Raw genomic sequence first — 13354 nt, 5'->3', positions numbered from 1 at the left:
GTTGGTTGGTTGGTTGGTTGGTTGGTTGGTTGGTTGGTTGGTTGGTTGGTTGGTTGGTTGGTTGGTTGGTTGGTTGGTTGGTTGGTTGGTTGGTTGGTTGGTTGGTTGGTTGGTTGGTTGGTTGGTTGGTTGGTTGGTTGGTTGGTTGGTTGGTTGGTTGGTTGGTTGGTTGGTTGGTTGGTTGGTTGGTTGGTTGGTTGGTTGGTTGGTTGGTTGGTTGGTTGGTTGGTTGGTTGGTTGGTTGGTTGGTTGGTTGGTTGGTTGGTTGGTTGGTTGGTTGGTTGGTTGGTTGGTTGGTTGGTTGGTTGGTTGGTTGGTTGGTTGGTTGGTTGGTTGGTTGGTTGGTTGGTTGGTTGGTTGGTTGGTTGGTTGGTTGGTTGGTTGGTTGGTTGGTTGGTTGGTTGGTTGGTTGGTTGGTTGGTTGGTTGGTTGGTTGGTTGGTTGGTTGGTTGGTTGGTTGGTTGGTTGGTTGGTTGGTTGGTTGGTTGGTTGGTTGGTTGGTTGGTTGGTTGGTTGGTTGGTTGGTTGGTTGGTTGGTTGGTTGGTTGGTTGGTTGGTTGGTTGGTTGGTTGGTTGGTTGGTTGGTTGGTTGGTTGGTTGGTTGGTTGGTTGGTTGGTTGGTTGGTTGGTTGGTTGGTTGGTTGGTTGGTTGGTTGGTTGGTTGGTTGGTTGGTTGGTTGGTTGGTTGGTTGGTTGGTTGGTTGGTTGGTTGGTTGGTTGGTTGGTTGGTTGGTTGGTTGGTTGGTTGGTTGGTTGGTTGGTTGGTTGGTTGGTTGGTTGGTTGGTTGGTTGGTTGGTTGGTTGGTTGGTTGGTTGGTTGGTTGGTTGGTTGGTTGGTTGGTTGGTTGGTTGGTTGGTTGGTTGGTTGGTTGGTTGGTTGGTTGGTTGGTTGGTTGGTTGGTTGGTTGGTTGGTTGGTTGGTTGGTTGGTTGGTTGGTTGGTTGGTTGGTTGGTTGGTTGGTTGGTTGGTTGGTTGGTTGGTTGGTTGGTTGGTTGGTTGGTTGGTTGGTTGGTTGGTTGGTTGGTTGGTTGGTTGGTTGGTTGGTTGGTTGGTTGGTTGGTTGGTTGGTTGGTTGGTTGGTTGGTTGGTTGGTTGGTTGGTTGGTTGGTTGGTTGGTTGGTTGGTTGGTTGGTTGGTTGGTTGGTTGGTTGGTTGGTTGGTTGGTTGGTTGGTTGGTTGGTTGGTTGGTTGGTTGGTTGGTTGGTTGGTTGGTTGGTTGGTTGGTTGGTTGGTTGGTTGGTTGGTTGGTTGGTTGGTTGGTTGGTTGGTTGGTTGGTTGGTTGGTTGGTTGGTTGGTTGGTTGGTTGGTTGGTTGGTTGGTTGGTTGGTTGGTTGGTTGGTTGGTTGGTTGGTTGGTTGGTTGGTTGGTTGGTTGGTTGGTTGGTTGGTTGGTTGGTTGGTTGGTTGGTTGGTTGGTTGGTTGGTTGGTTGGTTGGTTGGTTGGTTGGTTGGTTGGAGTTTAAATACATTTGACATGTAAAGGGGCGTGGCAGAGTTTTGCAGATATTTAATATTAGGGCTGTAAAAGGTCCTAAAACATTAACAATATGTACTTATTGTATATGTTTGAATTCAGGAAAGACTGGGGGATATTATAAGAGTAAAAAAATTGATTTTTTCTAAAAATTCACGTACATGTTTTAATCATGAAGTAAGAAATTTTACATTATATATATATATATGAACTAAAAGGATGGAAGTTAACGAAATACAAATTTTGTCTCTAAGATATTACGGTAAAGAAACATAATAGTGTAGTTTTCTCTTAGAATGTTACCAAACTTGGTTAAAAGAAGTAAATTGCCTTCTATTTGGCGCTTATTGTTAGTACAACATAATAATAAAAGACAAACTGAAAATTTTAAGTCTCTGGTAAAAAATTTAAATTCTTTGCGGAATTTCTAATTCTCGCTCGTAAATAGTGTGTTTCTGCGAACAGTGGATCGTTTGATGAAAATGTTCGCCACAGTTTCGAGATTCAATTTATTTTTATTTCTTGATTATGGATAATCATGACTGCGTTGTCGTTAATTTTCCTTGTGTCATGGTACTACATGGTAAGATTTTAATCTTGCCAGGCTTAAAAAGGACGTTCTGATGTACGTGTTGAAACGGGCATATTTAAAGCGATCTTTAGCAACGTAACTACCACTGGAATCAATTAACCTTGATGAGCATGATATGGGCTTTAGAGGGTTATGCCTTGTCAAGAAAACAAGGTGAAACTCGTCTCTGATTTTAACGTACGTAAACACGTACCGAGCTCGATAGCTGTAGTCCCTTAAGTGTGGCCGGTATCCAGTATTCGGGAGATAGTGAGGTTGAACCCCACTGTCGGCAGTCCTGAAGATGGTTTTCCGTGGTTTCCCATTTTCACAACCCTAGCCCTTCCCTGTCCCATCGTCGCCATAAGACCTATCTGTGTCAGTGCAACGTTAAAGCCAATTGTAAAAAATTGTAAACACATAGAAACATACTGCTTCCATGTTCAAAACGCACCGCACGAAAGAAATTCAAATATTGGTAGAAAACACCGGTGCTGCAGAGAGTTCTCTCAGAAACGTAAAGAGCTTCGCCATGTTTTCTTGACATGACATAAGCACAAGTACGGGCCGTGAAAGTTTTGGATGAATCAGATCTAATTAATAAAATAAAATATCCGTATACCTCACTTGTGGCTGAGAACAATGTTAACAACAATTTCTTAGTGGGTTCCTCAACCTCACCATTGGTAGTGTATGAGACAAAAATTACTTTGGTATTGCGAGGGTTAAGAACGACAACGAAAAATTAATATTTCCCCTTTTTCTTTCTTTCTTTCTTTCTTTCTTTCTTTCTTTCTTTCTCTTCTGTTATAATCTCACTTTTATCTTTCTTCTTCCTGTTTGTAGACGGTGCTGAGCATCCACACAAAAATGTGGAGCGTTACTCAAGCACCGCAGCACCCTCCCCCCCAGAGGAGTGTGACAGGCTTCGGCAGCCGGCACAATTCCTATCCTCGCCGCTAGATGAGGGCTTCATTTCACTTCTGGCCCGGCGCCCCTGTAAGAAACAATGTAATATAATTTTATACTCTTTCCAGCACAGGTAAGACTGCAGCACCGTAGTTTTCCAACCCTATTTGGATGTCCTTCGTGCAGTGCGTTTTAACTGGGAAGCAATGCGTTTTCACGTGTTTAAATACATTAACATGTTATAGATCCACATATTCAATACTTATTTAATCAGTGACGAGTCACCTGTTAAAAGTTAATAGTACATGTTTTATCTTAATGTTGGACATCTTCAGCTACTATAAATTATAAAAAAACTAAAACATTTCCAGTTAAAACATTACGGGGGTAAATGAGGGAAATCCTAAATTCCCTGCTATGCTGAACAGGGGCCTTGTGTGGAGGTGGGGAGATCGGAAGGGATAGGCAAGGAACGAGGAAGGAAGCGGCCGTGGCCTTAAGTTAGGTTCCATCCCGGCATTTGCCTGGAGGAGAAGTGGTAAACCACCGAAAGCCACTTCGAGGATGGCTGAGGTGGGAATCGAAGCCCCCACTCTACTCAGTTGACCTTCCGAGGCTGAGTATACCCCGTTCCAGCCCTCGTACCACTATTCAAATTTCGTGGCAGAGCCGGGAATAGAACCCGGGCCTATGGGAGTGGCAGCTAATCACATTAACCACTACACCACATAGGCGGACACTTTCTTACTTCTACCATAGTCAATTATTGTGCCTCGATAATAACAATATTCATGAACATCTTTGAAGGCACAATTTCCTAACATGATATTTTCTGCATCATCCGATTGCATTCCATTACTCTTGTATTAGACATATTTATTTTTGTCTTCTCCATGACAGAGTCCGTAGATCCTCCGTAGACTCGGATAAAAATGATGTCAGATTTCCCTGTGGGAAAATAAAATGATCACAAATGTGTCTTATACGTCTCTTGGTCATGGGCATCTATTAACGATTGCTAATTCCAGATGACTGCGAGTATAAGGCCGGCCCCGCGTTGTAGGGGAGCGTGCCTGCCTCTTACCCGGAGGCCCCGCGTTCGATTCCCAGCCAGGAGAGAGGATTTTACCTTGATCTGAGGGCTCTTTCGATGTCCGCTCAGCCTGCGCGATTACACTTGAGGAGTCCTGAACACAAGTAGGCCTACTCCGGGACTAGGATAACTGCTTATTTTCACCGAGCAACAAGTAGTATTTTCTCAAACTATAGGTATATTGTATAGTGATACTAATACTTAATGCCTGATTGCGTGAATTAAACCGTAGCCACTCATTCCACAACAACCCGGGGACCATGGCAGTTGCTTGTTTTCACCACCAAAGAGTAGCAGGTTTTCGTTATTATTTCTATTGGTGCCGCGAGTAGAATTGTACAGTGTTAACTTATATTATGTTAACATACATGGAGCTAGGTAATACAATTTTGTCTATCCATCGCTTAACTCTTTTTTTTTTTTTTTTTTTTTTTTTGCTAGTGGCTTTACGTCGCACGGACACAGATAGATCTTATGGCGACGATGGGAGAGGAAAGGCCTAGGAGTTGGAAGGAAGCGGCCGTGGCCTTAATTAAGGTACAACCTGGTGTGAAAATGGGAAACCACGGAAAACTATCTTCAGGGCTGCCGACAGTGGGAATCTAACCCACTATCTCCCGGATGCAAATTCACAGCCGCTCGCCTGTAACCGCACGGCCAACTCGCCCGGTCAACGGTTAACTAATCATACTATTTTCTATCTTCCGCGTGTGTTAAGATTATATATACACTACATACCGATAAGTCACATATAAAAAAAGTAAATTTCTATGTATAGTTTGATGATTCTGCGTTGCATATTCTGATATGTAAAATCATGTAAGCTGGGATAGACTAATTTTTTTTTTTAAATTTAAATGTAAGCTAACTTCACAGTCATCACATACAGTATACAAGACAATGACTATACTCTGTTATGCCACATGTATTATAATATAAATGTTATTATAGGCCTAGCTACCTACATAGAATGTCTAGCCTCTTCAATAATTGTGACTTCTAGGCCTATACCACGTATAAATCTAAATTTTGAAGTCTTACGTCAGGTAGACTCTGAAAATAACAAATACTGATAGGTCTTTATACACACGGCATAAGCAAAATAAATAACATCTTAAAACATTGAACAAGTCTATTCTTAATTGAAACTAATAATATCACTCTCCTTCATCTATCAGCTGATCGAGTACTTGGCTAAAACGTGGTGGCTGGACTGGACTTGGCCACACTGTACATATAGAGCAGGGGTTTCCAATTTGTAAGGGCTCGAGGGCCATTTTGGAAACCTTAGTCATGTTCGCGGGCCGCACTTGAATAGGCCAATTCTCATAAAGTTCTGCAAATAGTACAGAAGCACCATTATAAAATAATATGCATAGTTTAATATAAAGGAGGGTTTGTTAATTTTAATTGCTTAAAACATTATTTTAAAATTGCATAAAAGAGTGAAATTTGGAGCCGGGCTGAGTGACTGAGACGGTTGAGGCGCTGGTCTTCTGACCCCAGCTTGGCAGGTTCGAACCTGGTATTTGGTGCTGGTATTTGAAGGTGCTCAAATACTTCAGCCTCGTGTCGGTAGATTTACTGGCACGTAAAAGAGCTCCTGCGAGACAAAATTTCGACACCTCGGCGTCTCCGAAAACCATCAAAAGTAGTCTGTGGGATGCAAAAATAACAACATTATTACTTAAAATTTGGATTTTAAATGTTTAAAATTAAAAAAAGTTCCATTGAGAACAAGTGAATACTTGAAAAGAGGAACTAATATTAAAGAATAATTAGTTTTGACTTGGATCTATACGGTGTATAAAAATTAATACATTTTTGAACGAACTATGTGACTTTTCTTCACATTATTTCTTACAGTGCTCCCGCGGGCCGCCTTTTGGAAACCCCTGATATAGAGTCACTGTAGTTGTACCAAACCCAATCGTGATTACGTTCCATTTGCCTTTTATGTTACGTTTCTTGCGCTTTTCCCACAACTTTCTTAAGGTGTAAATAACAAGCACCTTTCGAACAGGCACTCCTCATATGTCTATATAACATTGTGTAACTCGAATTCATCGTCTAATAACAGATGTGTTTGCAGGGATCTTTCCTTTTCTTCTTATTTTTTTTTCTTCCGAACTGTTAAACGATTGACGAGGATGAATTGCATCCTCTTCTTAAATTTTACCTTATGGTTAATAATACTGTCCCTTTTTTTCAGGTGAGAAGCCTGGCATGGTGGATTTGATGATTTGGCCATGGACAGAGCATTCCAAGATGCCAGTTCTTCTGCGCAACGAAACGTCGAAGTTCCCAAAGGAAAAATTTCCGAAGCTGGTAAGTATGGAAGTGAAATAATAGGAGACTTCATAGAAAAAAAATGTTTAGCATATCAACAGCAGATCAAACATTTAAATGATGATTACTGGTTAACGAAAGTTAAAAGGATGCTTGATAGAACAGGAACGGGAGAATTTTGGGATAGAGAGATTCAGAACAAAGAAACGGAATGGTGCAAGAAAGTAACTATTAGAGTGAAAGATATTGAGAAACAAATAATTATGAAATAATGTAAGACTAAAAGGACGTTATTAGAATTCTGTAAAATTATTAAAAAATGTTAGTTAAGAAAGAAAGGCTTACAAACAGAGAATTAAGAGGTATGGTGTGATGGCTAATGGGACTATATAAGAATAAGGGTCAGAGAGACATGACGAAAACCGTTGTTTACTTTGTGGGGAAATATTGGAAGAGGTGCGTCTACTATTGGCAGTTTGTAGGGAAACGGAGGGAATTTAATGTAAAATATCTAGCAAGAGAATATAAAGAAAAACTAGAAAGAGAGAAAGAATTCTACACAATTGTTAAATTATTGAATAAGGAATGGTCCTAGCATGAATTCTATGTTTTGGCTTTGCTGTGTAAACAACAACAGTACTAGTACGTGCAGTGTACGTGCTCGGCGATGCATAATCGATTCATAGTTTGTGTTTCAAAGGTTGCCAATAGGAATCTCGAAGATAAACGAGGTCTACCGATTCAGCACTAGGGAGTCCAGGTATCACCAAAAGTTTCGCGTACTGTACTGTCCCGATTTAACAGCATACGTGCCCGCCTTTTTTAAAACCATATTTAAACAAATCACTTCTGCCATGGTTAAAATTGTCTATTTGCAGTAGCATTTACCGATCCTGCATTTTATTTAATTATTCTTCATCTAAGGATTTTACACTATGGGTGAATTTCTTCTTCAAGAGTTAATTTAGATGCTGTACTACATATAGTGGGTAAAGTAAGTATCCATACATGTATGGTTTCAAACGACACACATACGGGAATTATCGGCAAGCGATTTATACTAACACTACTGTTGCACTACTGTGTGGCGTAATTAATTGTGACGTACAGTGAGTGTACGAACTATATTATTTGATTTATAAAACCGTATTGTTTAAAGGCGCACAAAAAAAGTTTTCGTACAATTAGATCGTAGTTATGTATGGCACGTAAACGTCGCTGATTGATGGCTGAAAACAAATCATTCATCGTGTATCCAGTTTAACAGTGAGTCTTAGTTCCTGGAACTAATGATGTACAGGAACTGGACGTCGATCGGGTGAGTTCAAGACTGTTGTGAAGGGGAAAAAATAGTTCCCTTATGGCAAGAGGGACTTCGTTACCGGAATATTGCTAAAAAGACTTAAAGTCTCGCATGCTTCTGTCCAGTATGTTGCGAACAAATGCAAACGAACAAGATCTACGGCGAATGTGTGAAGGTCCGCACGTAATAGTGCTCTAACGGACTGAGAGTTGCGATATGTAGTAGGCCTACATCAAGAGCGCAAGAACTCGGGCGTGAGCGCCCGCATACTTGCTGAAGACGTCGCAACAGCAACACTCAAGAAAGGAACAGCTGAAACCATAAGGAAATACATTCACGAAGCTGGCTCAAAAGGCAGAGTGGCAAGACAAGAACCATTCATTAACCAGCGCAATCGGGTCAAAAGACTGGAGTTTGGTCGCGCATATCTCAACAAACCCGTGGAATATGTACTGGAAGAAGGTTATATTCTCGGATGAAAGCAAGTTCAGCCTTTTTGGATCTGATGGGCGAAGGTATGTGTGGCATAAACAAAATCAAGAATTTGATCCTTAGAACATTATATCAACTGTCAATCATGGCGGAGGTCATGTCATGGTGTGAGAGTGCATGAGCTACGCTGGCGTAGGAGAACTGGTTTTTGTTGAGAATAATATGACTGCCACAGCATATGTGAACATACCCCGTGTTAATTTTCTGGCCAGTGCAGCGAAATTAAGAAATAAATGGAATGATGAAAGGAATAGATGTTCAGCAACAGTGATAAAGTCAGAACTTCAAGTCTTACTTAATTTTCATCATTGTCAGAAATTTCATGACTTGATAGGAGAGATTCAGCGTTATTAAAAAAGGCTAAAAGTGAAGAAAAATACAGGTTTTTAACTTTTCATGTAGGAAATGAAACAGCAAAAATACGGTAATAAAGTTTGTGCCTATAATGTAATATTATAGTACAGTAAATTATGTCTCAGTGTTTCCTTGAGTAAATGTCGTTATGTCGTGTGGACATGCACTGTCCCTTATTGGCAGCTCAAAAACCTGGCAACCCCAGCCTTAATGCTTCTTGACGTTTACAATTCACGCAGTAATAAAGACCAATGAGGGGTACCTAAATTAAAAATTATAGATAGTACTATTTTTTTTTTACGTCGCACGACACAGACAAGCCTTATGCCGACGTTGAGATAGGACAGGGCCAGGAATGGGAAGGAAGTGGCCGTGACCTGACTTAAGGTACAGTCACAGCATTTTTCTGGTGTGGAAATAGGAAACCACGGAAAAAATATCTTTAGGGCTGTCAATCGTGGGCCTCGGGCCCACTTTCTCCCGAATTGAAGCCCACAGGTACACGACCCAACCCGCATAGCTAACTCGCTCGGTATGATACTATCTCGTACACGGAGTATAAAAGTACGGGCACATTTTAATATCAAGGCATTATAGAGGAGCAGTGGCGACTCGCGCTAAAATTCAGCTGAGTACTACAGGTAGAGATGTGCGGGAATGATCATCGGAGTCGCGAAAGTCGAATTCCTCGACTCCAAAGGGAGAGTCGTTTCGCATGCGAAGGGTCGACTTCGAGCACTTAGCGCGTCATTTGAATGTGAGCGAACCGCGTGAGCTTGAATTCGGGATGTAGTGGGTTCGAGCCCCACTGTCGGTAGCATTGATGATGGTTTTCCCTAGTCTCCCATTTTTATGCCTGACATTCGCTGGGGCTGTACCTTACTTAAGGCCACACCCAGCCTCCGAACCATCAGAATTAACAAATGAAAATTAAAATCCCGGACCCGGCCGGGAATAAAACCCGGTGCCCCTGGGACCATGGGCCAGCATGCTGACCATTTGACAATGGAACCGGGCATTTTGTAGAAATGAAAGAACTTGTCTCGATACATTGTATGTTTACCGAAAATGGCATGAAATTGTCCTGTTGAAAGGCCATTAGATAACTTTAACTCAAGACCTAAGGTAGGAACTTCATGTCTATTAAAGTCAACCCTCTTCCCTTTCGAAGTAAAACACAAGTCTGAAAACAGGCCTCTGGTAAAGACCAAGCTATGTTTTATAGTCTGTGCCTACTTTCAGCCCAGCCTCAAGCAGAAAGACGTAATGGATGACCTACCCGCTGCACTAGGCAAAGTGTAGGAAGTCGGATCTTTACTCGTAGCAGGGCACTTCAGCTGTCGTATAGACTCCACATCAAATATACTGCAAGTGCTCTTGATTTCTTAGAACACGAAGGTCTATTCCTACTAAACAAGAAGGAAGAAAAGGCTTACATAAGTTTGTATCATCAGCACAATGACTTAATCCTCATTAATGATTGTTTTAGTTACACACAATAGAGTTCTTTCTCATATCACGGCTAGAAAGCGTCTGCCGGTAGAAACAGTTCTTTTCACACTGACATTAAATAATAATTTCGTGTGGCTATTTAGCCGAGTGCAGCCTTTATAAGGCAGACCCTCCGATGAGGGTGGGCGGCATCTGCCATGTGTATGTAACTGCGTGTTATTGTGGTGGAGGATAGTGTTATGTGTGATGTGTGAGTTGCAGGTATGTTGGGGACAGCACTAACACCCAGCCCCCGGGCCAATGGAATTAACCAATGAAGGTTAAAATCCCCGACCCGGCCGGGAATCGAACCCGGGACCCTCTGAACCGAAGGCCAGTACGCTGACCATTCATCCAACGAGTCTGACACTGACATTAAATGGACCTACTCATTATACGAAGCATAAAATGAAACTGTCTAGACGTTTGGGCACACCTAAGTTGAAAAAATAATTTCAGAAATAACGGTGAATATCAAGGCTGGCAATATAAACGTGGCAGTGAAGAAACTAGAAGGTCTTTTAATTCATGCCATACAACCAGCGGTGGAATGGACTAGAAGAGCTAACCATGGTTCAGTAATGTGTGTTATAATGCGGAAGAAGACAATAGAAGCTCTCCATGAGATGAAGAAATCACCAACAGAAGCAGTGCTAAAATTATATGCAGAAAAGAGGAGACAGAATAATGGAGCAGTCGAGCAGGCTAAAGTGAAGTACCAGCAGACGCTGGAGAGAATGCAAATAAACGAAATAAAAAAGATCCTTTCAAAACGCTGAAACCCCACCAGCTACGGTTTCCTACGAATATACCTGTGAATCACCTCATTCTTGTATTGCAGGAAAAGGATACCAGACCTGCTTCCGTATCTCCCCCCGGGATCATACAAACCTATCACAGTACCGGAAGTCTCGACCGCAATATATACCAGCAAAGACAGGAAAGCATGTGGTCCTGACTTGACTTTAATGAACATCTAAAAGCAGCAGCACCGCTGTTTCAAGAAGCATGGACGTCTCTCATTAATGCATACAACAAGGCAGAATTCCCGATTCCCGGAGGAAGTCAACTATAACAGGGCTCTATAAAGGAAAAGAAGACCCTAACGATCATCCCAATTCATACGGAGGCATTTCTTTGAAGTGTACCCTCTTCGAAATTTTCACACAGATTCTGTTAGAGAGATTGACAGAAATTGTTGACAGATCCCCAAAGTGCAGTTTGGTTTTCGCAAACATAGATGTACGCTGCAGGCCCTCATGATGCTAAACGATACTGTATTACCGAGAATGCTGTCATCATAGACGTTATGAAGGCCTTCGACCAAATTAATAGAATTATGCTGGTAGAGAAACTAGCGTCAATGGTCGGTAATGATCATTACACCATCAGCTTGCTCAAAGATATTCTTCATAATAACCAGGTGAAAATCGATAACAACATAACTAGATTGGAAATCATAAAGCAAATAATCGGTGTCTTACAAGGTGATACTTCAACCGTGTTGTTCAATGTTGCGGGAGCCGACGTTCAAGAAAAAGTACAACTGGTCATCCACGCAGATGATATGGCCATGGCAGCAAATTAAAGAGAAGACCTACAAAACAGCCAAAGCCAGTTAGCAACGTGGGCCAACAAAAATGATCTACAAATATACACATCAAAAACATTTGCAATAGTCTTTAGGTAGGGTGGAAGGATAACCAAAGATGATAGATTGTTTCTAAATTAAGAACCCCTCAACAATGTGAAATATTACAAATATATAGGAATAACTTTTCAGATACAACGTAGAACATTCACTCGACACATGCAAGACAAGACAGTCATTGCTATCAGGACAATGCATGATATCATCCATCTACGAGACATATCTGTGTAAACTGCAATGCGACCGTTAAGAACGAAGATCACACCTATTGTGACATATGGACTGGTCTTGATCTGATGTGACCTCTGTAGGAACAACCTTAGAGAAGTGGAGAAGGTTAAAGCCATCTTCCTAAAGAAGGTGCTGCGCATATCTAAATATATTAGAGCCCTCCACAACTAGCGTACGAACTGGCTGCTGAATCATTATTCATAGAAGACTTACGAATAGAGCAGTATCCACCATTGATAGAACAGTATTCGTAACTGCTTCCTGAGCTCCAGACAAAGAAGAATGAAATGTCCATTTATACGGCGCTGACACTATGATGTCATCAGAATGGAAAGGTATAATGTTATAAGCTGCGCCACACGGTCACGCGATTTGCAGTACATGGTTTTCATCATAAGATCTGTATGACAAGAATATTTCACTCCCCAAGTCATAAATGCATTTGTGAACTATGCTATAGGCAGTGTGATAGATACTACGCTTCTATGTATCCCAAGAGAACATTAACCCTGACTGCACTTTCCAGTGAATGATTTTTCATGCTAATTAATTATTATTCTTTATTTAGTGTCCATTGGCTGCAATAGATCTGTTATTAATTAATTAATTAATATAAAATTCTTCACTTAAGGTGATTAACCGATAGCAAAGCACATGTCATTTAAAACTACTCGTCAGTTGCCAATACCACACGCGATGATAACATGCTAGGAAATTCACTGAAATATTTGTTGAGTGTACTGATCTGAACATCAATATATTGTGAATATCGTAATATACAAGTTTTACTTATACACAATTACATGATGATGCTTTTTTTTTTCAGATTGCTTTGAAGCGGGCTATGCAGGAATTGGATCCTGTGAAGGATACTATCATCGATACAAAAACTCGTTTTAAGTTCTATTCTGGCTACGTTGCTGGCAACGCATCCTTTGACGATCTGTAAGCTGTGTACTTGACACGATTCATCCCAGAGCTAAACGTCTGTTATGCTTTAAGAATGAATATTTCAGAGATATTGTATCTTGAACGTTGTGACCAATAATTATAATGACAATATTCTATCACAGATTGTCATTAACCACATCCTCACTGAATGTTTCATATACTTACAATAGCCCAGCTTTATTTGTATTTCTATGAATTTACTGTAAATAAATTAATATCCAAATCCCAACTGTTACTGTCATTCATTCTCAATACCTAAAAATCTCTATGCTTTCTCCATCCTAAACAAGCGCGTAAAGTAGTCTTCATTACCGGTAGTGGTGATTAACGTGTTACGAGGAAGTACAACTGGACAACCATCCTATATTCACATTAATCGGAGGGAAAATGGAAGAGGTTAGACATTTCGAAGAATGAAGGTATGCCTATCTGCCAAAGAAAGACAAGGGCATCGAAGGGTGTGAAAATAAAAGATTCCCGAAGCCTCGAAACCTAACCCCCTGTGGGCGGGAGCAGTAGAATAACACCCTCAGTATCCCCTGCC

The 13354-nt window shown here is 41.1% G+C and overlaps 1 protein-coding gene across 1 annotated transcript in view; it reads left to right on the top strand.

Annotated features, from left to right (window-relative positions):
* Positions 1–13033, top strand: part of LOC136873892 (pyrimidodiazepine synthase) — an 81917-nt gene extending 68884 nt beyond the window's left edge. The window contains exons 4-5 of the mRNA XM_067147218.2: positions 6261–6376; positions 12686–13033. Of these exons, the coding sequence (XP_067003319.1) occupies positions 6261–6376; positions 12686–12808 (239 nt within the window). The 3' untranslated portion in view covers positions 12809–13033. The remainder of the gene's footprint in view (positions 1–6260; positions 6377–12685) is intronic.
* Positions 13034–13354: the final 321 nt, after the last annotated feature.

Source organism: Anabrus simplex, chromosome 1 (assembly GCF_040414725.1).
Source record: "Anabrus simplex isolate iqAnaSimp1 chromosome 1, ASM4041472v1, whole genome shotgun sequence".
In the NCBI taxonomy this organism is placed as follows: Eukaryota; Metazoa; Arthropoda; class Insecta; order Orthoptera; family Tettigoniidae; genus Anabrus; species Anabrus simplex.
This window is presented reverse-complemented; position numbering and strand designations above follow the sequence as displayed.